This window comes from Hordeum vulgare, chromosome 1H (genome assembly GCF_904849725.1).
Source record: "Hordeum vulgare subsp. vulgare chromosome 1H, MorexV3_pseudomolecules_assembly, whole genome shotgun sequence".
NCBI lineage: Eukaryota > Viridiplantae > Streptophyta > Magnoliopsida > Poales > Poaceae > Hordeum > Hordeum vulgare.
The window spans coordinates 346,004,690-346,032,302 of NC_058518.1; the positions used below are offsets into that span (position 1 = coordinate 346,004,690).

Genomic DNA, 27,613 nt, shown 5'->3' on the forward strand with positions numbered 1-27,613 from the left:
GTGGTGTCGATGGAGAGACGAGGTCTCCCAGGAGGGCTTTGCCAAGCACCGTGGGAGAGGAGGAAGGAGGGAAGCAGGGCTGCGCCGAGGGAGATGGAAAACTGTATGTAAAACAGCCCCAAAACCCTCTCTATATATGGGAGGAGGGGAGGGGTGTGTGTGCCACCCCTAGGGTTCCCACCCTAGGTGGTGCGGCAGCCCTCCTAGATGGTAGGTGCGGCGTCCAGGATGGATAGGGGGTGGCGCACCCCTAGGTGGGCCTTAGGCCCACCAGCGCCTAGGGTTTCCCCTCCCTCCCTCTCTGATGCGCATGGGCTGGGTGTGGGGGCACACCAGCCCACCTAGGGGCTGGTTCCCTCCCGCAATTGGCCCATGTAGCCATCCGTGGCTTGTGCCCCTTCCCGGTGGGCCTCCAGAAGCCTTCTGGTGGTCCCGACACTTTGCCGGTGGTGCCCGAAACATTTCCGGTGTCCAAACCCATCCATCCTATATATCAATCTTTACCTACGGACCATTCCGGAGCTCCTCGTGACATACGAGATCTCATCCGGGACTCCGAACAACTTTCGGTAACCTCGTATAACATTTCCCTATAACCCTAGCGTCATCGAACCTTAAGTGTGTAGACCCTACGGGTTCGGGAAACATGCAGACATGACCGAGACACCTCTCCGGCCAATAACCATCAGCGGGGTCTGGATACCCATGGTGGCTCCCACTTTCTCCACGATGGTCTCATCGGATGAACCACGATGTCAAGGATTCAATCAACCCCGTATACAATTCCCTTTGTCTGTCGGTATAGAACTTGCCCGAGATTCGATCGTCGGTATACCTATACCTTGTTCAATCTCGTTACCGGTAGGTCTCTTTACTCGTCCCGTAGCACTTCATCCTGTGAGTAACTCCTTAGTCACATTGAGCTCATGATGATGTTCTACCGAGTGGGCCCAGAGATACCTCTCCGTCACACGGAGTGAAAAATCCCGATCTCGATTCGTACCAACCCAACAAACACTTTCGGAGGTACCCGTAGTGCACCTTTATAGTCACCCAGTTACGTTGTGACGTTTGATACACCCAAAGCACTCCTACGGTATCCGGGAGTTGCACAATCTCACGGTTGAAGGAAAAGACACTTGACATTAGAAAAGCTTTAGCATACGAACAATACGATCTAGTGCTATGCTTTGGATTGGGTCTTGTCCATCACATCATTCTCCCAATGATGTGATCCCGTTATCAATGACATCTAATGTCCATGATCAGGAAACCATGATCAGCTATTGATTAACGAGCTAGCCAACTAGAGGCTTGCTAGGGACACATTGTGATCTATTTATTCACACATGTATTACTGTTTCTTGTTAATACAATTATAGCATGAACAATAGACGATTATCATGAACAAGTAAATATGATAATAACCATTTTATTATTGCCTCTAGGGCATATTTCGAACAGTCTCCCACTTGCACTAGAGTCAATAATCTAGTTACATTGTGATGTATCGAACACCCATAGCATTATGGTGTTGATCATGTTTTGCTCGAGGAAGAGGTTTAGTCAACGGGTCTGCAATATTCAGATCCGTGTGCACTTTACAAATATCTATTACTCCACTCTGGACATGGTCCTGGATGGAGTTGTAGCGGCGTTTGATGTGCTTGGTCTTCCAGTGAAACCTGGGCTCCTTGGCTATGGTCATGGCCCCAGTGTTATCACAGAAGAGTGTCATCGGACCCGACGCGCTTGGGACGACTCCAAGGTCGGTGATGAGCTCCTTCATCCAAATTCCTTCATGAGCCGCTTTTGAAGCACCTATGTACTCCGCTTCACATGTAGATGCTGCCACGACTTATTGCTTGTTGCCACACCAGCTCACTGCCCCACCATTCAAAACATACACGTATCCGGTCTATGACTTAGAGTCATCCGGATCTGTGTCGAAGCTAGCATCGACGTAACCCTTTACGACGAGCTCTTCGTCACCTCCATAAACGAGAAACATCTCCTTAGTCCTCTTTAGGTACTTAAGTATATTCTTGACCGATGTCCAGTGTTCCATACCGGGATCACTTTGGTACCTCCCTACCAAACTTATGGCAAGGTTTATATCAGGTCTGGTACACAACATGTCATACATTAGAGAGCCTACGGCTGAAGCGTAGGGGACAGTACTCATCTTCTCTCTATCTGTTGCCGTGGTCGGTGACTGAGTCTTACTCAATCTCATACCTTGCAAAACTGGCAAGAACCCCTTCTTTGAGTTTTCCATATTGAACTTCTTCAATATCTTGTCAAGGTATGTACTTTGCGAAAGACCTATGAGGCGTCTTGATCTATCTCTATAGATCTTGATGCCTAATATGTATGTAGCTTCTCCAAGGTCCTTCATTGAAAAACTCTTGTTCAAATAGGCCTTTATGCTCTCCAACAACTCTATGTTATTCCCCATCAATAATATGTCATCCACATACAGTATGAGAAAAGCTACAGAGCTCCCACTCACTTTCTTGTACAGACAGGCTTCTCCATAAACCTATATGAACCCAAACGATTTAATCACCTCATTAAAGCGAATGTTCCAACTCCGAGATGCTTGCACCAGCCCATAGACGGAGCGCTGGAGCTTGCATACTTTGTTAGCACCCTTAGGGTTGAAAAAACCTTCTGGTTGCATCATATACAACTCTTCCTTAAGATTCCCGTTAAGGAACGCTGTTATGGTGTCCATTTGCCAAATTTCATAATCATGAAAAGCGACAATTGCTAACATGATTCAGACTGACTTCAGCTTCGCTACAGGAGAGAAAGTCTCCTCGTAGTCAACTCCTTGAATTTGTCGAAAACCCTTTGCGACAAGTCGAGCTTTATAAACGGTCACATTTCCGTTTGCAACGGTCTTCTTCTTGAAGATCCATTTATTTTCTATGGCTTGCCGATCATCGGGCAAGTCCACCTAAGTCCATACTTTGTTCTCATACATGGATCCTATCTCGGATTTCATAGCCTCAAGCCATTTGTTGGAATCCGGGCCCGCCATTGCTTCTTCATAGTTCGTAGGTTCACCGTCGTCTAACAACATGATTTCCATCACAGGGTTGCCGTACCACTCTGGTGCGGAGCGTACCCTTGTGGACCTTCGCGGTTCAGTAGCAACTTGATCCAAAGCTTCATGATCATCATCATTAACTTCCTCTTCAGTTGGCGTAGGCGCCACAAGAACAATTTCCCGCGCTGCGCTACTTTCCGGTTCGAGAGGGGGTGTAATTACCTCATCAAGTTCTACTTTCCTCCCACTTACTTCTTTCGAGGGAAACTCTTTCTCTAGAAAGGATCCATTCTTGGCAACAAAGGTTTTACCTTCGGATCTAAGATACAAGGTATACCCAATAGTTTCCTTAGGGTATCCTATGAATACGCATTTCTCCGCTTTGGGTTCGAGCTTCTCTGGTTGAAGTTTCTTCACATATGCATCGCAACCCCAAACTTTAAGAAACGACAGCTTAGGTTTCTTGCCAAACCATAATTCATACGGCGTCGTCTCAACAAATTTAGACGGTGCCCTATTTAAAGTGAATGCTGCAGTTTCTAATGCGTATCCCCAAAATGATAGCGGTAAGTCGGTAAGAGACATCATAGATCGTACCATATCTAATAAAGTGCGATTACGATGTTCAGACACTCTGTTGTGTTGCGGCGTGCCAGGCGGCGTCAGTTGTGAAACAATTCCACACTTCCTTAGGTGTGTGCCAAACTCGTGACTCAAATATTCTCCTCCACGATCAGATCGTAGACACTTAATTCTTCTGTCACGTTGATTCTCAACCTCACTCTGAAATTCCTTGAACTTCTCAAACGTCTTAGATTTGTGCTTCATCAAGTAGATATACCCATACCTACTCTAATCATCGGTGAAAGTGAGAACATAACGGTGGCCACCGTGAGCTTCAACATTCATTGGACCACACACATCAGTATGTATTATTTCCAATAAGTCGGTCGCTCTCTCCATTATTCCTGAGAATGGAGTCTTAGTCATCTTGCCCATGAGGCATGGTTCGCATGTGTCAAATGATTCAAAGACAAGAGACTCTAATAGTCCATCAGTATGGAGCTTCTTCATGCGCTTAACACCGATATGACCAAGGCGGCAGTGCCACAAGTATGTGGGACTATCATTATCAACTTTACATCTTTTGGTACTCACACTATGAATAGGTGTAACATCACGATCGAGATTCATCAAGAATAAACCATTCACCAGCGGAGCATGACCATAAAACATATCACTCATATAAATAGAACAACCATTATTCTCTGACTTAAATGAGTAGCCGTCTCGCATTAAGTAAGACCCTGATACAATATTCATGCTCAAAGCTGGTACTAAATAACAATTATTAAGGTTTAAAACTAATCCGGACGGTAGATGTAGAGGTAGCGTGCCGACGGCGATCACATCGACCTTGGAGCCATTCCCGACGCGCATCGTCACCTCGTCCTTGGCCAGTCTCCGCTTATTCCGCAGTTCCTACTTTGAGTTGCAAATGTGAGCAACAACACCGGTATCAAATACCCAGGAGCTACTACGAGCACTGGTAAGGTACACATCAATAACATGTATATCATATATACCTTTAACGTTGCCGACCTTCTTGTCCGCTAAGTACTTGGGGCAGTTCCGCTTCCAGTGACCTTTTCCCTTGCAATAGAAGCACTCAGTCTCAGGTTTGGGTCCATTCTTTTTATTATTCCCGGTATCTGGCTTACCGGGCGCGGCAACGGCTTTGTCGTCTTTCTTGAAGTTCTTCTTACCCTTGCCCTTCTTGAAACTGGTGGTCTTATTGACCATCAACACTTTATGCTCTTTCTTGATTTCTACTTCTGCAGACTTGAGCATCGAGTACAACTCGGGAATGGTCTTCTCTATCCCTTGCATGTTGTAGTTCAACACAAAACCTTTGTAGCTTGGTGGGAGAGACTGGAGGATTCTGTCAATTATAGCGTCATCCGGAAGTTCGACTCCAAGTGAAGTCAGACGACCATGTAACCCAAACATTTTGAGTATGTGCTCACTTACAGAACTGTTCTGTTGGGGCATAGTTTATGCCTAAGTAATTTTGGTGATTGATGACAGTACCGCAAAGGACTAACCGTGTGTATTAAGATTTCAGATAACACACGTCAACGGCACAAGACGACTCGCCCCCTCTTTCATTGAACAGAAGCACGGTGTTCTCTACGATTCTCTTTATTTGAGTCATAGGAAAGCCATACTATTAAGAGGGGAACCGTAGTGGAAAGGTTTGGGTGGAATCAATCTTGCACGCGCACACTTCTCATATTTCCCCCCTTGCCAGCAACTTTGGAGTGGCTCCCGCCTTAGTGTTTCCTTCTTCTTTGCAAATGGTCCCCCAGCGGTAGTACCGCTGGCCCAAGCGGTAGTACCGCTAGCTGGCGGTAGTACCGCCCCTGGTCAGCGGTAGTACCGCTCCAGGAGCTTAGTACCGCCTGCCTAGCGGTTGTACGTGGACGGACCTTTTTGCAAAGACTTTCTTGGCGGTGGTAGTGCTTATGCACTACCAGGGGCCCAGCGGTAGTACCGGTGGATCCAGCGGTAGTACCGCTGGAGTGCCAGCGGTAGTACCGCTGCATCCAGCGGTAGTACCGCTAGGCACGGGCTGTGAGTGGGAAAACGGTTGGATTTCCCCCCCCCACTATATAAAGGGTTCTTCTAGCTGTGGAACCCTATCTCTTACCCTCCCAAGCTCCATTGTTGCTCCCTAAGCTCAAAAGTGCCCGATCTCTCTCCCTAGCCAATCAAACTTGTTGATTCTTTAGGGATTGGTTGACAAGGCCTAGATCCACACTTCTACCAAGAGAAAAGTTGATTCCCCCACCAATCCCTTGCGGATCTTGTTACTCTTGGGTGTTTGAGCATCCTAGACGGTTGAGGTCACCTCGAAGCCACATTCCATTGTGGTGAAGCTTCGTGGTCTTGTTGGGAGCCTCCAAGCTTTGTGTGGAGTTTGCCCCAACCTTGTTTGTAAAGGTTCGGTCTCCGCCTTCAAGGGCACCTATAGTGGAATCACGGTACCTTGCATCGTGCGAGGGCGTGAGGAGAATACGGTGGCCTTAGTGGCTTATTGGGGAGCATTGTGCCTCCACACCGCTCCAATGGAGACGTACTTCCTGTCAAAGGGAAGGAACTTCGGTAACACATCCTCGTCTTCATTGGTTCCACTTGTGGTTATCTCTAACCTTTACTTTGTGTATGCTTATGTTGTTGTCTTTCCCTTACTTGTCTTAGTAGCTATCGTTGCTAGCTTCATTACGGTTCACCCCATTGTTGTCATATTTGTGAACCCGTATGTTTTTTACCCTAACTTGCTAAGATTATTTAAAAAGTGGTCGTTGCCTATTCACCCCCCCTCTAGTCAACCATATCGATCCTTTCAATTGGTATCAGAGCCACGTCTCTTTATTAAGGGTTTCACCACCCGAAGAGTATGGAAGGCGAAGAGGGAATTAACGATGGGCAACCCAAGGCCATGGACTTGACTTCGGTCACAAGGGACGACTTGAATACGGCTATGGCCGCCCTCAAGACGTCCTTGACGAACGAAGTCAAGACCATGCTTAAAGAGTTAAATGAGGGATTTAAAAGTCCACCCGAACCGGCGTTAGTGGTTAAACCCACCAACACCGATTCGGAGGCCAATTCCTCTAAGGAAGCGGCTAAAGGTATGCGACCTTCCTCATCTCACTAAAAGGATGGGACTGGAACATATGCCTCAGTTCCACCCCCATGGTCTATGGAGGATCCATTCCCGCACCGCGTATTAATCCTGTTGGTCCTCCTCCTAAGCTTGTGAAAGGTGACTTTGCTAACTGGGTATTTTCTATTAAGTCTCATTTGAATCATAGCTGAACAAACTTGTGGAGAATCATCGAGCAAGGATATTATCCCCATGATCCAAGCAACCCCACTCCAAGAGAAGATGCAGACAATCAATACAATCACTCCGCCTTGTTTATTCTCCAGTCTACAGTGCCACCTGAAGATCTTCCTCACTTGCGTCCCTTCACTTTGGCCAAAGATTGTTGGGAGCATATTATGGTGTTGTACAAGGGAAGCTCAAGCATTCAACGATCCAACTATGAAGTGATCCTTGATAAGGCCGATGAGTTTGTGATGAAGGAAGACGAGGACCCTCGTGATCTCTATCGGAGGGTGACTGCTATTGCTGTGGCACTCAAGGATCATGGGAGCAAGGATGTGGATGATACATGGGTCAAGCGCAAGTTTCTCAAAGCCATCATGCCTTTTAACAAAGCCATGTCATATGTCATTCGTCAGCGGCCAGACTTCCACTCCTTGTCTTCCAGTGAGGTGTTGGATGAATTCATTGCAATGTCAATCATGAACGAAACAGTCGACAATGCACTTGCTCGTGTTCGCTCAAAGACAACTTCACCCAACCTTGCACTAAAAGCAAAAGCAATGTTTGAAGAAGAAGAAGAGGATGAGGAAGGGGAGAGCTGCCCTGAAGACACAAAGTATGCCTATCATGAGCACATGGCTCTTGCGTCAAGGCAATTCTGGGGCAACAAGAGGAACTCAAGACCCACCTTCACCAAGAACAACTTGAGTGGTTTCAAACCCAAGCAACAAGTGAGGACATGTTATAACTATGGTAACGTGAGCCACTTCGTGGCCGAATGTCCCTATGACAAAAGGGAAGACAACGGGGGCAAGCTCATTCGCAAAGACAAAACCAAATCATTTCCAATCAAGAACAACATTGTGAAGAAACCCCACCCAAAAGGGATGGTGGCCCTTGACGAGTAGCCTTCCGATGATGATGATGATGATGCAGTGGCAACAGCAGCTGTTGCTATTGCCACTACTTCTCCCCAGAAGGTGTCTCTCTTCAACGCCCCCAACGAGAACCACATCACCAAGTGCCTCATGGCAAAAGGTATCAATCAACACCAACATCCGGTGCCAAGGGAGGCTCAAGACGCAAGGGCAAGCAAAGTAAACAAGTCGATGCTCCCCTGCTATCCAATGAAGAACTCTTGGAGCGTCGAGCAGCCAAGATTGCGAACAAGCTGAGAGTCAAGTCACATCTTATGAAGAATGTACTTGGCAGTTTAAAAAGGGGAGTATCCACCCGTCAACAGATTTGGAATTATTGTGAGCATCACGTGTTTGTTTCGTATTGTGAACCTCAACAGGTACAGGAAGCGCGCGATGATGAGGATTGGCCTATGGCCATGCATGAAGAACTTAACAACTTCGAGCACAACCAAGTATGGGATTTAGTGCCAAGGCCAACGGAGGAACATAATGTCATCGGGACCAAATGGATATTCAAGAACAAGCAAGATGCCAATGGGATTGTGATTCGAAACAAGGCAAGATTGGTGGCTCAAGGCTACTCCCAAGTCGAGGGTATCGACTACGGTGAAACCTTTGCCCCTGTTGCTCGTCTAGAATCTATTCGCATGTTGCTTGCATTTGCTTCTCATCATAACTTCAAATTACAACAAATGGATGTGAAAAGTGCCTTTCTTAATGGTCCTTTAAATGAGTTGGTCTATGTTAAACAACCCCCGAGATTCGAACATCCCAAGCTCCCCAATCATGTGTACAAACTTAATAAGGCACTCTATGGCCTTAAACAAGCCCCACGTGCGTGGTATGAGTATCTTACTGAGTTGTTACAAGATCGTGGGTTTGAAATTGGGAAGATAGACCCCACTCTTTTTACTAAGAGGGTTAAAGGGGATTTTTTCATATGCCAACTATATGTGGATGATATTATCTTTGGCTCTCCTAACATTTCCTTCAATGAAGAATTTGCTGCACTAATGACTGAGAAATTTGAGATGTCCATGATGGGAGAGTTGAAGTTCTTCCTCGGGTTCGAGATTAAACAAGGCCTAGAAGGGACCTTCATCAAACAAGCCAAGTACACTCAAGACATGCTCAAACGGTTCGAGCTTGAAGATGTCAAACCGGTCAAGTTCCCCATGCCAACAAGATGCAAGCTTGACAGTGATCCCAATGGTAAAGCAGTGGATCAAAAGGTATATCGCTCCATGATTGGATCCCTCCTTTACCTTTGTGCATCTAGACCGGATATTATGTTGAGTGTAGGGATATGTGCACGGTTTCAATCCGCACCAAAAGAAAGTCATTATATGGCTGTTAAGCGAATCTTTCGATATTTGGCTCATACCCCAAACTTTGGCCTTTGATATCCCAAAGGAGCAAACTTCAATCTAGTTGGCTATTCTGACTCAGATTGGGCAGGAAATTGTGTGGAGAGGAAGTCAACTTCTGGAGGATGCCAATTCCTTGGTCGCTCACTGGTAAGTTGGTCTTCAAAGAAGCAGAATTGCGTCTCTCTATCATCCACCGAAGCTGAGTATGTGGCAGTTGCAAGTTGTTGTGCACAATTGCTATGGATGAGGCAAACTTTAAAGGATTACGGTGTCACTTGTGACAAAGTGCCTCTTCTATGTGACAATCAAAGTGCTATCAAGATTTCCCTCAACCCAGTGCAACATAGCAAAACCAAGCATATTGATATTCGCCATCACTTCATTCGTGAACATATCAAGCTAGGTGATATTGAGGTTCACTTCATCCACACTGAAGAGCAACTTGCAGATATTTTCACTAAGCCCCTAGATGAAGCAAGGTTCCGGGAGTTAAGGCATGAGCTAAATATCATTGATTCAAGTAATATGGATTGAAGCAAGGCACGTTGCACCTCACTATGCATTCTATCTTGTTCTAGATGTAGGCATGGACATAGGGGGAGTGTTGTTCTCTCAATGAACTTTTCCTCCCCCCATTATGCATAAATCGATCTAGTCTTTCACTTTAGCCATTGTCAAATGGCACTTGTGCTTCAAAGACGAGCATTGGTCATGAACCCAAGGATAATTCTTCATGGTGTCATACCTTTCTCTCAAACATAGGTGGCTTCGGCCACCGCCCCCCACCTTTCTCTCATATAGAAGAAAGGATATAAAATGACAAGTCAGTATATCTTGCTGGTGCTATCTTCTTTTTCACTAACTTGTCATTTGCCCACGTTCTTCTCTTATCCTAGGGCCCGTGGTGAGATTTGCAGCGGTACTACCGCCAGGACCCCAGCGGTACTACCGCCAGGGGTAGTGGTACTACCGCCAGGGATAGCGGTACTACCGCCAGGATCCCAATCTACCACGACCTAACTAGGACATTTTTAGGGCTGTCTCAGGGGGAGCGGTACTACCGCCAGGGGGAGCGGTACTACCGCCAGGACCCCAGCGGTACTACCGCTGCAGCCAGCGGTACTACCACTGCAGGTAGCGGTACTACCGCCAGGACCACAACGGTACTACCGCGGGCCCGTACCCCTTGGGCTATATAAAGGAGGGGGAGCCCGTTTTTTCTGCCTCTTTCTTCTTCCTCACGGCTCCTCCCTCCCCAACCTCGAACTCCCCCTATTCCGATCTCTATTCGTGGAGCCCCTTCTCTCCGTTGAGTTGGAGGGTTTGCTCCACTTCTCCTTCCTCCTCCAAGTGCCATGGACCCCGGTAAAACTCCTCTCCTTCTTCTCTTGGTTGTTGTTCCTGTTCTAGGGTTAGGAGCATTGGTGGTTTGGATCCATGTCTTTGATATTGTGCCTTGTTCTTGGATGGCATGAAGGAGATATTCAAGGGGAGTGTAGGTCCTATGAATCTATGCTTTTATTTTTCCATGCCCTAGGATTTACATGTTTTAGATCAAGCACTTGGACTATGTTTGGATTAGATCTAAAACTTGCACTCTCTTGACTAGGCATGTGCTTATTTAGATGGTACTTGTGATCCTCATGTGATTAGGGCTGTGGTGGAGTTCTTAGTGTTCATACACAGCCCATGGCCCTCGTAAAATCCTTGTAGCCATCTCTATGGGTTCTATTCATATTTTAGATCTGAAAATCAAACCCCAGCGGTACTACCGCCAGGGGTAGCGGTACTACCGCTCTGACCCCAGCAGTACTACCGCCAGGAGGATTTTCTGTGTATTCTTTTCATTTGCTTGGCAATGTGTGTTTACTTTTCTGCCTTCTCTTGTTCATTGCCTTGACTCCTTTTGTCGCTCTTTTTCGGTGTGTGTTTTGTGTCACAGGTGGTGCTCGCCGCTCGAACCCCCCCCCCCCCCACGGGACACGCAGTCAAAGAATTATCGCAACCCACAGGCTCCAGAGGGCTCCGCCACTTCAGGTCTGCAACCCAAAAAGCAGGCCTTCAAGAAGACCGCTCACAAGGACAAGGGGCTCAACGTTCGCACCATGCCCCCTAAGGATTTTCTGCGGTTCCGCAACCAAAACCACTATGTCCAAGAGCGGGTTGTGATCAAGAATGTCGAGCATGTTTGGACAAGGGATCACTGCAGGATCTACCGTGATATCATCAACCATTTCAAGAAGAACTTTGTCCCCGTTCAGTGGATTGACCTGGCTCACCTTCAGCGGAACATGGACTACTTTGGTGATGCTCTCTCTCTGATTGACAAACTGGGCATCAAGGAGATCATCTCTTTCAAGACAGACTTTGACCCCAATGTTGTTTCCCAGTTCTATGTCACGGTTCACTTCTCTCTTGATGACGAGCGCTCCATGGTGTGGATGACTAGGACTCAGAAGATGACCGGTTCCTGGCGTGAATTCATGGCATTCCTCAAGGTTGATTTCCAGAGAGCTGACACTCCACTTGGGTCGCGTCCTCATGCTGCAGCTCCCACTGATAAGGCCTCCGCCAAGGACAGATTGCAGCAACTCTATGTGAAGAAAGGTGTGCTCCCCAGGCATCTGGACATCATGCATCGGATCTTCCGCAACACCCTCTTTCCTCGTATTGGCAACTTCGACGAGGTACATGGCTCTCTGGCTGAGATGCTACTGCTCTGTGAGGAGGCTATGACTAAGGAGTCTGCCCCTCTTGATATTTCTGATGTGATGTTCACTGAGCTCTGGAACTGCATCATGATGCGCAAGGTTCCCATCTACGGACCCTACTTGTTTGCTTATATCCGTCAGAAGTGGCAAGACACCTATCCGCAGGAGGAGTTATACATTCAGGCTGACTACATTGTGCACGATCCTGTCAAGCTTCGCGTCAAGGACAAATGGGCCAACCCATCAACTTCATCTCAGCACATGGACACTGACACAGAGACTGCTGCTGACAGAGGAACCGCCTCTCAGTCCCGCTCTTCTGCCATGCCATCTTGGGCCATGAAACTGCAGGATAAGATGAAGACTCTGTTCTGTATGCAGGCTAAGGGCCAGTATCAGACGCATGTGGCTTAGAAGGAGAACCGTCAGAGGCACAAGTGTGTCTTGAGGACACTTGATGTGGACATCTCCAGTGGATCAGAGGACGACATCACTCCAGAGGCTGCTTGGATGCGGGCTCAAGGTTACCAGTGGTCTGGCGCTGAGGAGGAAGAGGACAATGAAGAGGAGCAGGACGATCCGGAGGCTACGGACGAGTCTGGCGATGCTGAGGATGAGGAGTAACCACCTTTGGCGTTAGGTGTGCCCCTTTTTGGTGTCTTGTGCCAAAGGGGGAGAGAGTCTAAGAGCTGGATTTGCTTTGAGAGTTGAACTTTGCTTAGCTTTGCTTATCTTTCGTGTTTTGCTTCGAACTTGGTTTGCTTCTATTTTGCTATCTTTCGTGAGACATGAACTTGTGTGAGATTTATTTCCATCATATGTTGTGAGTCATATGCTCCTTATTTTCATATATCTCTATCTTTTTGTTCTCATATTATTCTCTATGCAAATCCGGTATTGTCATCAATCCACCAAAAAGGGGGAGATTGTTGGGGCATAGTTTATGCCTAAGTAATTTTGGTGATTGATGATAGTACCGCAGAGGACTAACCGTGTGTATTAAGATTTCAGATAACACACGTCAACGGCACAAGACGACTCGCCCCCTCTTTCGTGGAACAGAAGCACGGTGTTCTCTATGATTCTCTTTATTTGAGTCATAGGAAAGCCGTACTATTAAGAGGGGAACCGTAGTGGAAAGGTTTGGGTGGAATCAATCTTGCACGCGCACACTTCTCATATTTCCCCCCTTGCCGGCAACTTTGGAGTGGCTCCCGCCTTAGTGTTTCCTTCTTCTTTGCAAATGGTCCCCCAGCAGTAGTACCGCTGGGCCTAGCGGTAGTGCCGCTGGAGTGCTAGCGGTAGTACCGCTGCAGCCAGCGGTAGTACCACTAGCTAGCGGTAGTACCGCCCCTGGTCAGCGGTAGTACCGCTCCAGGAGCTTAGTACCGCCTGCCTAGCGGTTGTACGTGGACGGACCTTTTTGCGAAGACTTTCTTGGCGGTGGTAGTGCTTATGCACTACCGCTGGGCAGCCAGCAGTAGTACCGCTGGAGTGGTAGCAGTAGTACCACTGCATCTAGCGGTAGTACCGCTAGGCACGGGCCGTGAGTGGGAAAATGGTTGGATTCCCCCCCCCCCCACTATATAACGGGTTCTTCTAGCTGTGGAACCCTATCTCTTACCCTCCCAAGCTCCATTGTTGCTCCCTAAGCTCAAAAGTGCCCGATCTCTCTCCCTATCCAATCAAACTTGTTGATTCTTTAGGGATTGGTTGAGAAGGCCTAGATCCACACTTCCACCAAGAGAAAAGTTGATTCCCCCACCAATCCCTTGCGGATCTTGTTACTCTTGGGTGTTTCAGCATCCTAGACGGTTGAGGTCACCTCGAAGCCACATTCCATTGTGGTGAAGCTTCGTGGTCTTGTTGGGAGCCTCCAAGCTTTGTGTGGAGTTTGCCCCAACCTTGTTTGTAAAGGTTCGGTCGCCGCCTTCAAGGGCACCTATAGTGGAATCACGGTACCTTGCATCGTGCGAGGGCGTGAGGAGAATACGGTGGCCTTAGTGGCTTATTGGGGAGCATTGTGCCTCCACACCGCTCCAACGGAGACGTACTTCCTGTCAAAGGGAAGGAACTTCGATATAACATCCTCGTCTTCATTGGTTCCACTTGTGGTTATATCTAACCTTTACTTTGTGTATGCTTATGTTGTTGTCTTTCCCTTACTTGTCTTAGTAGCTATCGTTGCTAGCTTCATTACGGTTCACCCCATTGTTGTCATATTTGTGAACCCGTATATTGTTTACCCGAACTTGCTAAGATTATTTAAAAAGTGGTCGTTGCCTATTCACCCCCCCCTCTAGTCAACCATATCGATCCTTTCATGTTCTCCTCCATCTTACAGCTAAAGAACTTGTCGGAGACTTCATATCTCTCGACACGGGCATGAGCTTGAAAAACTAGTTTCAGCTCTTGGAACATCTCATATGCATCGTGTTGCTCAAAACGCCTTTGGAGCCCCGTTTACAAACTGTATAACATGCCACACCTAACCAGAGAGTAGTCATCACTCCGCGTTTGCCAGATGTTCAGCATGTCCTGGGCTGCTGCAGGAGCATGAGGGTCACCTAGCGGTGCATCAAGGACATAAGTCTTTTTAGCTGCTTCAAGGATGAGCTTCAAGTTGCGAACCCAATCCGCATAGTTGCTACCATCATCTTTCAGCTTGTTTTTCTCTAGGAATGCATTGAAATTGAGGTTGACGTTGGCCATCTACAATATTTATAGAGACAACTTTCAGACTAAGTTCATGACAATTAAGTTCATTTAATCAAATTAAGTATGAACTCCCACTTAAATCGACATCCCTCTAGTCATCTAAGTGATACATGATCCATGTTGACTAACCCGTGTTCGATCTGTTGGGGAACGTCGCATGGGAAACAAAAATTTTCCTACGCGCACGAAGACCTATCATGGTGATGTCCATCTACGAGAGGGGATGAGTGATCTACGTACCCTTGTAGATCGTACAGCAGAAGCGTTAGTGAACGCGGTTGATGTAGTGGAACGTCCTCACGTCCCTCGATCCGCCCCGCAAACAATCCCGCGATCAGTCCCACGATCTAGTACCGAACGGACGGCACCTCCGCGTTCAGCACACGTACAACTCGACGATGATCTCGGCCTTCTTGATCCAGCAAGAGAGACGGAGAGGTAGAAGAGTTCTCCGGCAGCGTGATGGTGCTCCGGAGGTTGGTGATGACCTTGTCTCAGCAGGGCTCCGCCCGAGCTCCGCAGAAACGCGATCTAGAGGAAAAACCGTGGAGGTATGTGGTCGGGCTGCCGTGGAAAAGTCGTCTCAAATCAACCCTAAAACCTCCATATATATAGGTGGGAGGGAGGGGACCTTGCCTTGGGGCTCAAGGAGCCCCAAGGGGGTCGGCCGAGTCCAAGGGGGAAGGCTCCCCCCCCCCAAACCGAGTTGGACTTGGTTTGGTGGGTGGGAGTCCTTCCTTCCCTTCCCACCTCCTTTTTTTCTTTTCTCTTTGATTTTCTATCCTAGGCGTATAGGGCCCTTTTGGGCTGCCCCACCAGCCCACTAAGGGCTGGTGCGCCACCCTCAAGGCCTATGGGCTTCCCCGGGGTGGGTTGCCCCCCCCCCCCCCGGTGAACTCCCGGAACCCATTCGTCATTCCCGGTACATTCCCAGTAACTCCGAAAACCTTCCGGTAATCAAATGAGGTCATCCTATATATCAATCTTCGTTTCCGGACCATTCCGAAAACCCTCGTGACGTCCGTGATCTCATCCGGGACTCCGAACAACATTCGGTAACCAACCATATAACTCAAATACGCATAAAACAACGTCGAACCTTAAGTGTGCAGACCCTGCGGGTTCGAGAACTATGTAGACATGACCCAAGAGACTCCTCGTTCAATATCCAATAGCGGGACCTGGATGCCCATATTGGATCCTACATATTCTACGAAGATCTTATCGTTTGAACCTCAGTGCCAAGGATTCATATAATCCCGTATGTCATTCCCTTTGTCCTTCGATATGTTACTTGCCCGAGATTCGGTCGTCAGTATCCGCATACCTATTTCAATCTCGTTTACCGGCAAGTCTCTTTACTCGTTCCGTAATACAAGATCCCGCAACTTACACTAAGTTACATTGCTTGCAAGGCTTGTGTGTGATGTTGTATTACCGAGTGGGCCCCGAGATACCTCTCCGTCACACGGAGTGACAAATCCCAGTCTTGATCCATACTAACTCAACTAACACCTTCGGAGATACCTGTAGAGCATCTTTATAGTCACCCAGTTACGTTGCGACGTTTGATACACACAAAGCATTCCTCCGGTGTCAGTGAGTTATATGATCTCATGGTCATAGGAATAAATACTTGACACGCAGAAAACAGTAGCAACAAAATGACACGATCAACATGCTACGTCTATTAGTTTGGGTCTAGTCCATCACGTGATTCTCCTAATGACGTGATCCAGTTATCAAGCAACAACACCTTGTTCATAATCAGAAGACACTGACTATCTTTGATCAACTGGCTAGCCAACTAGAGGCTTGCTAGGGACGGTGTTTTGTCTATGTATCCACACATGTAAATGAGTCTTCATTCAATACAATTATAGCATGGATAATAAACGATTATCTTGATACAGGAATTATAATAATAACTATATTTATTATTGCCTCTAGGGCATAATTCCAACACGATCATCACGTGAGACGGACTAGTCGTCATGGTGAGCAACTTCATGTTGATCGTTTTCAACCATACGACTCATGTTCGACCTTTCGATCTCTTGTATTCGAGGTCATGTCTGTACATGCTAAGCTCATCGAGTCAACCTAAGTGTTTCACGTGTGTAAATCTGGCTTACACCCGTTGTATGCGAACGTTAGATTCTATCACACCCGATCATCACGTGGTGCTTCGAGACAACGATCCTTCACAACGGTGCACACTCAGGGGAATACGTTCTCGAAATTTTTAAGAGGGATCATCTTATTATGGTACCGTCGTTCTAAGCAATAAGATGAAAAACATGATAGACATCACATGCAATCATATAGTGACATGATATGGCCATTGTCATCTTTGCTCTTTCGATCTCCATCTTCAGGTATCGCATGATCATCATTGTCACCGGTGTGACACCATGATCTCAATCATCATGATCTCCATTATCGTGTCTCCGTGAAGTCGTCCCACCAACTACTACTACCACTACTGCTATAGCTAACCGTTAGCAATGAAGTAAAAGTAGTAAACACATGGCGTTGCATCTCATACAATAAATTAAGACAACTCCCATGGCTCCTGCCGGTTGTCATACTCATCGACATGCAAGTCGTGAATCCTATTACAATAACATGATCATCTCATACATCACACATGTAACATCACAACTTTGGCCATATCACATCACATGTCAAACCCTGCAAAAATAAGTTAGACGTCCTCTAATTGTTGTTGCAAGTTTTACGTGGCTGATTTGGGTTTCTAGCAAGAACGCCTTCTTACCTACGTGACAGCCACAACGATGATATGCCAAAGCTATTTACCCTTCATAAGGACCCTTTTCATCAAATCCAATCCGACTAGAGTGGGAGAGACAGACACCCGCTAGCCACCTTTATGCACGGTGTGCATGTCTATCGGTGGAACCTGTCTCACGTAAGCGTACGTGTAAGGTCGGTCCGGGCCGCTTCATCCCACAATACCGCCGGAAAAGAATAATACTAGTAGCGGCAAGCAATTGACAAATCATCGCCCATAAACTTTTGTGTTCTACTCGTGCATAGAATCTACACATAGAAAACCTGGCTCGGATGCCACTGATGGGATACGTAGCATAAACTCAAAATTTTCCTACGCAATATTCAGATCTTCCTATGGAGAGACCAGCAACGAGAGAGGGGTGAGTGCATCTTCATACCTTTGAAGATCGCTAAGCGGAAGCGTTGCTATAATGCGGTTGATGGAGTCGTACTCGCGGCGATTCAGATCGCGGTGTCATTCCGATCTAGTGCCGAACCACGGCACCTCCACGTTCAACACACGTGCAACCCGGTGACGTCTCCCGCACCTTGATCCAGCAAGTAGGAGGGAGAGGTTGGGGAAGATCTCCGACAGCACGACGACGTGGTGTCGATGAAGAGACGAGGTCTCCCGGCAGGGCTTCGCCAAGCACCGTGGGAAAGGAGGGAGGAGGGAAGCAGGGCTGCACCGAGGGAGATGGAAAACTGTGTGTAAAACAGCCCCAAAACCCTCTGTATATATAGGAGGAGGGGAGGGGGGTGTGCCACCCCTAGGGTTCCCACCCTAGGTGGTGCGGCAGCCCTCCTAGATGGGAGGTGCGGCGGCCAGGGCAGGGAGAGGGGGTGGCGCACCCCTAGGTGGGCCTTAGCCCCACCAGCGCCTAGGGTTTCCCCTCCCTCCTGCTCTGATGCGCATGGGCTGGGTGTGGGGGGCACACCAACCACCTAGGGGCTGGTTCCCTCCCGCACTTGGCCCATGTAGCAATCCGTGGCTTGTGGCCCATCCCGGTGGGCCTCCGGAACCCTTCCGGTGGTCCCGACACTTTGCCGGTGGTGCCCGAAACATTTCCGGTGTCCAAACCCATCCATCCTATATATCAATCTTTACCTCCGGACCATTTCGGAGCTCCTCGTGACGTACGTGATCTCATCTGGGACTCCAAAAAACTTTCGGTAACCTTGTATAACATTTCCCTATAACCCTAGCGTCATCGAACCTTAAGTGTGTAGACCCTACGGGCTCGGGAAACAGGCAGACATGACCGAGACACCTCTTCGGCCAATAACCATCAACGGGGTCTGGATACCCATGGTGGCTCCCACTTGCTCCACGATGATCTCATCGGATGAACCACGATGTCAAGGATTCAATCAACCCCGTATACAATTCCCTTTGTCTGTCGGTATAGAACTTGCCCGAGATTCGATCGTCGGTATACCTATACCTTGTTCAATCTCGTTACTGGAAAGTGTCTTTACTCGTCCCGTAGCACGTCATCCTATGACTAACTCCTTAGTCACATTGAGCTCATGATGATGTTCTACCGAGTGGGCCCAGAGATACCTCTCCGTCACACGGAGTGACAAATCCCGATCTCGATTCGTACCAACCCAATAGACACTTTCGGAGGTACCCGTAGTGAACCTTTATAGTCACCTAGTTACATTGTGACGTTTGATACACCCAAAGCACTCCTACGGTATCCGGTAGTTGCACAATCTCACGGTCGAAGGAAAAGACACTTGACATTAGAAAAGCTTTAGCATACGAACCATACGATGTAGTGCTATGCTTAGGATTGGGTCTTGTCCATGACATCATTCTCTCAATGATGTGATACCATTATCAATGACATCTAATGTCCATGATCAGGAAACCATGATCATCTATTGATTAACGAGCTAGCCAACTAGAGGCTTGCTAGGGACACATTGCGATCTATTTATTCACACATGTATTATTGTTTCCTGTTAATACAATTATAGCATGAACAATAGACGATTATCATGAACAAGGAAATATATGATAATAACCATTTTATTATTGCCTCTAGGGCATATTTCCAACACGCACAACATCACTCTCCATGAAGCCAAGATTCTCGCCATCTGCGACATCCCAACATTGTCAAACACGCGTGTGTCGGTGGGATGGGTTTTGAGTGCGAGGGGTCTTCTGGTGGCGCATTTCCCTATCATCGGTACGGTTGGCTTTGAGCATGGCGTACATAGGTTTGGGGCATGTCTGACGCTGGAGGAGAGGTCACATCTAGGCTTCGGGCCTAACACCCCATTATGATCGCAGATCCCTCATTAGGACCGGGACGCTCGGATCCAGCGCGTTAATGGCCCCAACCTGAAGCCTCACTTAAACATCACCGAATGACGCGCCTTCTAGGATGGCCTTGGCTTTGACGACGTCATTTTCGCGTGCCGCTCGTAGTTTGACAAAGAGATTAGTTTCAGATTTGGGAGTAGGGCCGCGCCGTTCTTGTTGTTTTATTTTAATAAAATATGTAGGAATTCATATTATAAAACTGGATTTATTTTGAGTTGTTTGTATGCACTTGGAATGACTCATAATTTGTATGAATTTCAATTGAATATGTGCGCAAATTGGAAAATGGGTGCGTATTTGTATCATTTTCCATGCAATTTTGACAACACATTGAAATAATTTATAGAAAATGAAAAAGGCTCAAAAATTGAAATCCTTTTGCGTGGAGGCCTCTTATGTGCAATGGTTTGTGCGTAAAACGATAAAGTGACAATACCACAAATACAAAGTTCATTTTCCATTTTTCTAGTGCCATACATGGCTTTTCTTGTGAAGCAAGTGACATAAATAATATTGTAAATTGCGCCCTTACAAATTTCACCTAAATTATACCACATGGGATTCCAACTACCATTTTTATTGAATTTCAGAGTGATATTGCCATACTTAATTCATTTACTGAATTTTTGGAGATTTACAACAATTAATTCAAATTTGAACAACAAGTGCACTCTGGTTTCATCTAATAAATTTGAAAAATCATTTTCACCTTTCTCATTAGGAATGTAGACAATGTCCACAAAGACAACTCAAATTCCCAATCACTTAATATTATTAGTCATCCATGCAATTTTGACAACACATTGAAATAAATTATAGTAAATGAAGAAAGCCTAAAAAATTGAAATCCTTTTGCATGGATGCCTCTTATGTGCAATGGCTTGTGCGAAAAATGATGAATGCATGATACCACATATAAATGTTAATTTTTCTATTTTCTAGTGCCATACATTACTTTTTTGTGAAGCAAGTGCCATAAATAATATTTTAAATTGCGCCCTTACAATTTTCACCTAAAGTATACCACATGGGATTCCAACTGCCATTTTTTTATAAATTTCAGAGTGTATTTCCATATTTCATTGATTTATTGAATTTCTCGTGATTTAAATTTGAACTGCAATTATGATCTAGTTTGGTCCAATAAATTCTGAAAAACCATTCATTTTTCACACTAGGAATGTAGGTAGTATCCACAAAGAAAAATTAAATCCCAACCATTTTGTATTATTGGTCATCCATGCAATTTTGACAAACATAAAAATAATTTGCAGAAAATGAAGAAAGGCTCAAAAATTGAAATCCTTTTGCATGGAGGAATCTTATGTACAATGGACTATGGGAAAAAATAAACTCACAATTCCACAAACTTGAAAATAAAAACTTCACAAACTAACCTATTTCATATGAAGATTAATGACTTTCAACAAAGATGACCATGCTCATGAGCATCTTCATGGCATAGTAGATGATAACTTGAGCATTTATGAAACTAACAAGGGTGTTACCATTGTGATCAATAATTCCAAAGAAGATAGAAGTTTTGGTTAATAAAAAGGTATTTTCCCATTTTTCTAGTGCCATACATGACTTTTTTTCGAAAGTGCGATAAATAACATCATGAAGTGTGCCCTTACAATTTTCACTTAAAGTATACCACATGGGATTGTAACTGCCAATTTTCCATTAATTTCAGAGTGATATTGCCATATTTCATCTATTTATTAAATTTCTAGCGATTAAATCGAGTAATTCAAATTTGAACTATAAATGTGCTCTAGTTTGGTCCAATAAATTCTAAAATCATTTTTCATCTTTGACGTTAGGAATGTAGGCAATATTCACTGAGAATACTCAAATTCCTGACCATTTTGTATTATTAGTCATCCATGCATTTTTGACAACACATTGAAATAAATTATAGAAAATAAAAGAAGGCTCAAAATTGAAATAAAAGAAGAGCACCATCCCACTTCGATCGTGGATGGACTCAGCCTCCTCGTACGCCTGCTCCTCCTTAATCGAAGTGGGATGGTGCTCTTCTCCCTACTCCTCCTTCTCCGCTCGCGCCTCCTCCTCCTCCTTTGGCTTGGGCGTGTCCGGAGGCAGTCCGACAGCAATGCGCGCGACATGGCTCTCCTGGATCTCCTGCTCGATCTCGTACCGGCGCTCCGGTGTGAGCATGAGGTAGATGGAATCTTCGTCCGGACCATGGCGCCGCCGGAGAGCGTGGGAAGAGCGTAGGAGCAGGAGAGAGGAGGTGGATGGGCTCGGGCTGGCGGCGTGGGATGGGGTTGAGGGACGCCGACTGGCTTAAATCGATGAATTTAGCCACGGGCGGCGACGCGGACCGGCACCACATGGTGTCCCCCCTCCCCCGGACGCCTCCGCGTGAGGAGGCTTCCGTCGAATCGTCTGGTTTCCACGCGATTCTGCATGGGTCCACGACGTTAGACCAACGTGGCACACGCATCCGGACATACCCCCGTGTCCCATATCCGCCCCATATTTAGGATGGATATAAGGGTTTCGGTTAGTTCGAACGTTTAAGACTCCCGTCTGAATTGTCTTTTTATGACCGCGAGTGACCGAACGACCAGAAATTTAAGACGGATTTGAGAGGTCCTGGTCTACAGCCGGACATTGCAAATATGAGCCCCTAAACGCCCGCGGACGCGCCCGTTCAGTGACCGGGCGTGTCCCCTATTTGTCCTTCCGTGCAGCCATCATTTTTTCCTCATATGTCCGGTCAGTTGCACGTGATTGATGAAGAGGAAGAAAGAAAAAAATAAAGAGAAAAAAAAGTGGTCCAAGTTGGGATCGCGTCATATGTGACGGACTGATCGGGCGATTCCACGAGCCCTCATATCCTCCCCATATTTAAGATGTATTCGAGGGTTCGTGGACAGCTCGGATATATAAAAACGATATGACAGATTGGATCACTTTTTCCTTTTGTTCCACTGACCGAACACATCCATGATCATATAAAGGATCATTTGAGAGATCCGATTGTAGATGCTATCTGCCGGTAGCCGCCTACGAAGGGTTCGTACGGGACGAACATCGGGTGACGTGGCCACGAACTGATCATGTCACACCGTGTGACTGTGTTCACTGGGTTACAACGAAATGAGATTCATCATGCACTTATCACAATTATACTACACAGGACGAGCCAATATTTTTTTCCCAGCCTTCAATATGAAAGCTCGCGAAAGGAAAAGAAAAACTAATCATGGTATTCTTCTTCACATTTTACTCTCGACACCTTTGCCTGGCACTTGTGCTTCCTGCCGCATCCAGAAATGTGGCTGCCCGCCGCAGACCTGCATCCTTGTTCTTCTTCTTCGAAGACAAATACATCCCGCTAAACCCGAGGCGCCGCTCCAAAACCCCGCTCCCGTTCTTCATTCTATGCATTGCGCCGATCCATGGCTGCGCGCGGACTCACCGTTTCGTGTCCCAGATCTCCTCCAGCTCCCTGGCGAGCTCCCTCTGGCGCTGGACGACGATGGTGACGTGGTCCTTGCCGTCGATCACCTTGACGCTGGCGCGCGGGATCTTGGACTGCACCGCGTAGCTGCAGCCCACGGGGAGGAGCTCGTCGTCGCCGCCGTGGTAGATGGTGACCCCGCAGGTGAGCTGGTCCCGGACGATCTCGAGCCACTTGTCGATCTTGCCGGCGCTGCCGCAGATGATGTTGTGGAGGGTGTGCCAGGAGGCGATGTGGGTGTGGCAGAAGAAGCCGTCCATCAGGTAAGTCCTCACCCTACAGCAAGTTGAAAGCGTCAGATTCATGATGGTTGTTTGGGCGGACGTGCACATAACTTTGTGAATATTTTGAGACGAGCAAATTGAGACAAGAGTAGGTTGAAAATGGTCATCGGATCAGATCAGACCGTGCTTTTCATGTCTATAACTATTATTTTTACTTGTTTTCCATTTCGTATATTTTTTATATATATAAATGAAGCTTTTATTATCTTGGAATGTAGCATAAAGTTCATACTCCCTCCGTTTCTAAATATAAGTCTTTTTAGAGGTTTCATAGAAAGATTACATACCGATGTATATAGACATATTTTAGAATATAGATTAATTCATTTTGCTTCGCATGCAGTTCTCTTATGAAATTTTTAAAAGACTTATATTTATGAACGGAGGGAGTACAAAGTATCATGACTAATTTAGTATACAGTATACACTCAGGTCTCTGTATGACTAGAATGCACACGATCAATACCGGCACCAGAATTAATATTTTGTTTCATTTTCCGGTTTCATGGAATGAGGTTTTTAAGTAAATAATATTTGCGAACCTCGTAAATATTTAGTCATCAGAAACATACAAATTTTAACCCCTTATCATAGTGCACTACGTTGGAGGGGATCTCTCTGCCGCTATTGCCTTACTTAAGTTGTCAACACTAGCAACACACCACCTCCTCTAGACAACCAAGTGTGCGAAGCCACCTTTCTTACGAGAAGGAGGTTGGAACCCTTGGCCTCAACATCATTGTGAGAAGCCACCTTCCTTATCTTAAGCGGCTTTCCATTGTTGTTACCATGTCTACTTTGACATAATGGCTCATACCACCCTATTGTAGCCAAGGCAAAGGTATTATAGGTTTGTCAATCTTATAGGAGATCTCTTTGCCGCTGTTGTCTTAGATCCTTCATGCGAGAATATAATGTGAACACGGAATTATAGGTCTTCAATCTAACTAGCGAAACATGTCAATATATTTTCTGTGGCATATTACACATGTCTTCTTCATTAAATTGACAACCTAAAATTTCATACGTGATTTATATTCCCATCCAAAGAAAATGCTCAATTTGTTACTCCCTCTGTTTTTAAATATAAGTCTTTTAAGAGATTTCACTAGATGACTACATACGAAACAAAATGAATGAATCTACACTCTAGATTATGTCTATGTACATCCGTATGTAATCCTTTAGTAGAATCTCTAGAGAGACTTATATTTAGGAACGAAGGGAGTAGCATTACTCACACATCACCTTCTCTAGGCAACCATCTTTGAATCCACCTTCCTTGTTTTACACGGCTTCCCATTGTTGTTATCATCTCCCACCGCCCTCTTTGTAACGAAGGCGAGGACAATACAGACGTGTCTGGTTTGAGATCAAAATACTCCTGGTATCAAAATTTGGCTAGGCAAAAACTATTGACTAAGGTTTTGGTCGCCCATGTTTTGGCAATGTTGGCAAGAAAAATGATCACTAGATTTGGTTGAAACATTTGGGTATGCCAAATATTTGCAATCCAAACAAGGGCCAAAATTTTGGCCATGACAAAAAAAAATGGCCAATCAGTCCAGTGAGCAGGTGGTCCATGCATGCGCAGCGCAGTCAGCACTGAAACAGTGGATGATCTCGCATGTCGTCACACCAAGTGCGACCACTAACATTTGACCGGGGTCAAGCTCAGTTCATATGTCCCCTATTAACTCATCTCATCGCCCATCGGCCAGTCACATCAAGATGATGCAGCCGGCGGCCACGGACCCGACCGGCACCCATAAATGCTCCCACTCACACGCCTCTGCGTCGCCTCGATCGGGAGCTATAGCTCCCATTGATGGCGGATTCCTCGACGAGCTTGCCTACATTCCCTTGGTCAACGCATCCACACAACGCGAGCAAGAAGAAGAAACAATGTGGTTGAGCTAATTCTCACCGCTCGGATCAGGAAAAAATTGTTTTTTTTACAGTACCTGTACAAGGTGAAGACGCGGAAGGCGAGCTCCCAGAGGCGGTGGTGCTTGCAGAGCACGATGCTGACGGTGCGGCCGAGGTGCTCGTACCAGCACGCCACGGACGCGCCGAAGGCTATCGCCGGCCACACCCGCCGGGGCGCCACCGCCCGCAGCACGTACTGCGTCCCCATCTCCCCCTTGGGCACCGGGAAGTAGGGCTGCAAGTCAGGCCGATGGGTTTGCGATGCCGATGCATGCAGAAACGTCGTTAATTACACCACGTAGGCGACGGGGAGGAGAGAGAGAGCGTTGCGTACCGGCGCGACGAGGGTGATGGACTTGACGGCGGCGGGGTACTTGACGGCGAGCGCGAGGGCGAGGATGGAGCCGAGCGAGTGCGCGACGATGTGGAACGGCCCGACCTTGTACCGCTCGATGACGGAGCGCTCGATCATCTCCACGTGCTCCCGGAGCGTGTACAGCGAGTCCGCCGGCTTGGGGCTGCGCCCGAACCCGAGGAGGTCCACGGCGAACAGCCGCCGCCGCGCCCGCGCCTCCCGGCTCACGTGCGGCAGCACCGTCTCCGTCCAGAACCCGGACGACGATATGAACCCGTGGATGAACAGCACGTCCTCCTCCGTGCCACCGCCGTCTTTAATTTGACATGACACCATCACACCATACGCGCGTGAGCATGAGCGGCGTGGGTGACGCCGTGACGGACGGTGAGGGAAGCAAATCTTGCCGCCGTATTAATGGAGCTTGGGATACGATCGATGCATGTATGGGCTGCAGGGCACGTACCGTGGGGGCCCTCGACGTGGACGAAGAGGCGGTCGGCGTCGGCAGGGTTGCAGTTGGCGCAGTGGCAGTCGGACCAGCGCGGCGACGGGTACGGCTTGTGCTCGTCGTCGCCGGCGCCGGCGGCCTTGCCCCGCAGGATCTGCACGATGGCGGAGTGCACGGTGAGCGTGGTGGCCGACGCCGACGGCCTCGCCATCTCCCGGCGCCGGGAGAAGGACGGCGGCGACGACCCGGCGGCGCTGGCGAGCAGGGACGGCCGCGTGTACAGCGTGTCGGAGATGTCCTCGAGCAGCAGCTTGGTGGAGGACAGCATGCTGACCACCTTGGACCCGCCGCGCTCCGACACGACGATCTTCCCCGGCGCCGCCACGGCCGACGACGAGCAGTAGCACGGCCGCCACGCGCCCTCGGCCACGTAGTCGGCCACCTTGTAGACGAGGCAGAGCAGCACCTCCAGCGCGTCCAGCAGCATGAACACCACGAAGCTGACGGCCTCGTTCGCCGCACGGCCGGCCGACGCCAATGCCGACCGCGCCGCCGCCATCCGAGCTTGTGTGCGTGTCTCTCTCTCTCTCTCTCCCTGCACGGTCTTTTCACGCCGCCGCGCCGGCGCCAAGATGGAGCTAGCAGGTTAGGAGTAGGACTAGGAGAGAGCAATGGGCAATTGAGCAGAGGGAGGCGGTGGCGGTGGTGGTAAAAGCTCTCTTCTAGGAGCGGTAAGCAGTGGGGGGGGAGGCAGCTGAGCTGCGACTGCGTCTGCGAGGCGCGTGAGGGAGAGTGACGAGTGAATTGATGTGGGCATTAAAGCGCAGGGGTTGGCGGTTGGTGAACCCATCAGGGCCTAACACCACTGACACCGGCCGGCCAACTGGTACCGCGCAGGCTGGGCTTTCAAATTCGACCGGGCAGCCCAAGAAAATTTGCAGGGCGTCCATCCACACTTTTTCAAGCCATGGACCATATACAGATACAGGGTACAGTATCCCTAGGAAAAACTACATGCAGTACTATGTACTGTACAGCGCTGCTCGTTGTGAGAATAGTTGATGGTTAGAGGAAACGAGAGCGCAGTGTTCAATGTGTCAAGCCCTGCTTCTTCTTACGTTGCTTGCATTCACAAGGTGCAACGAACGTTCGCTGGTTTCGCGCAGGCCTCCACGACAGCAAAGGATTCCCGAAGAATCTAACTACAGTACCGTTCATTCCACTGCATGCAGGACATATAGAAATTACAGTGCAAAATCAGGACGCTCCTATGCAGTTTGTGATCATTGCTCAAG

At 47.6% G+C, this 27,613-nt stretch overlaps 1 protein-coding gene across 1 annotated transcript; it reads right to left on the minus strand.

Annotated features, from left to right (window-relative positions):
* Positions 1-22,925: 22,925 nt before the first annotated feature.
* On the minus strand, positions 22,926-27,110 carry LOC123410766 (probable lysophospholipase BODYGUARD 3). The gene is made up of 4 exons (XM_045103710.1): positions 26,334-27,110; positions 25,847-26,181; positions 25,548-25,747; positions 22,926-23,575 (listed from the first exon to the last, which is right to left on the minus strand). The coding sequence occupies exons 1-4, from the start codon at positions 26,875-26,877 to the stop codon at positions 23,254-23,256; spliced, it is 1,401 nt and encodes a 466-aa protein (XP_044959645.1). The 5' UTR covers positions 26,878-27,110; the 3' UTR covers positions 22,926-23,253.
* Between the last annotated feature and the right edge of the window lie 503 nt (positions 27,111-27,613).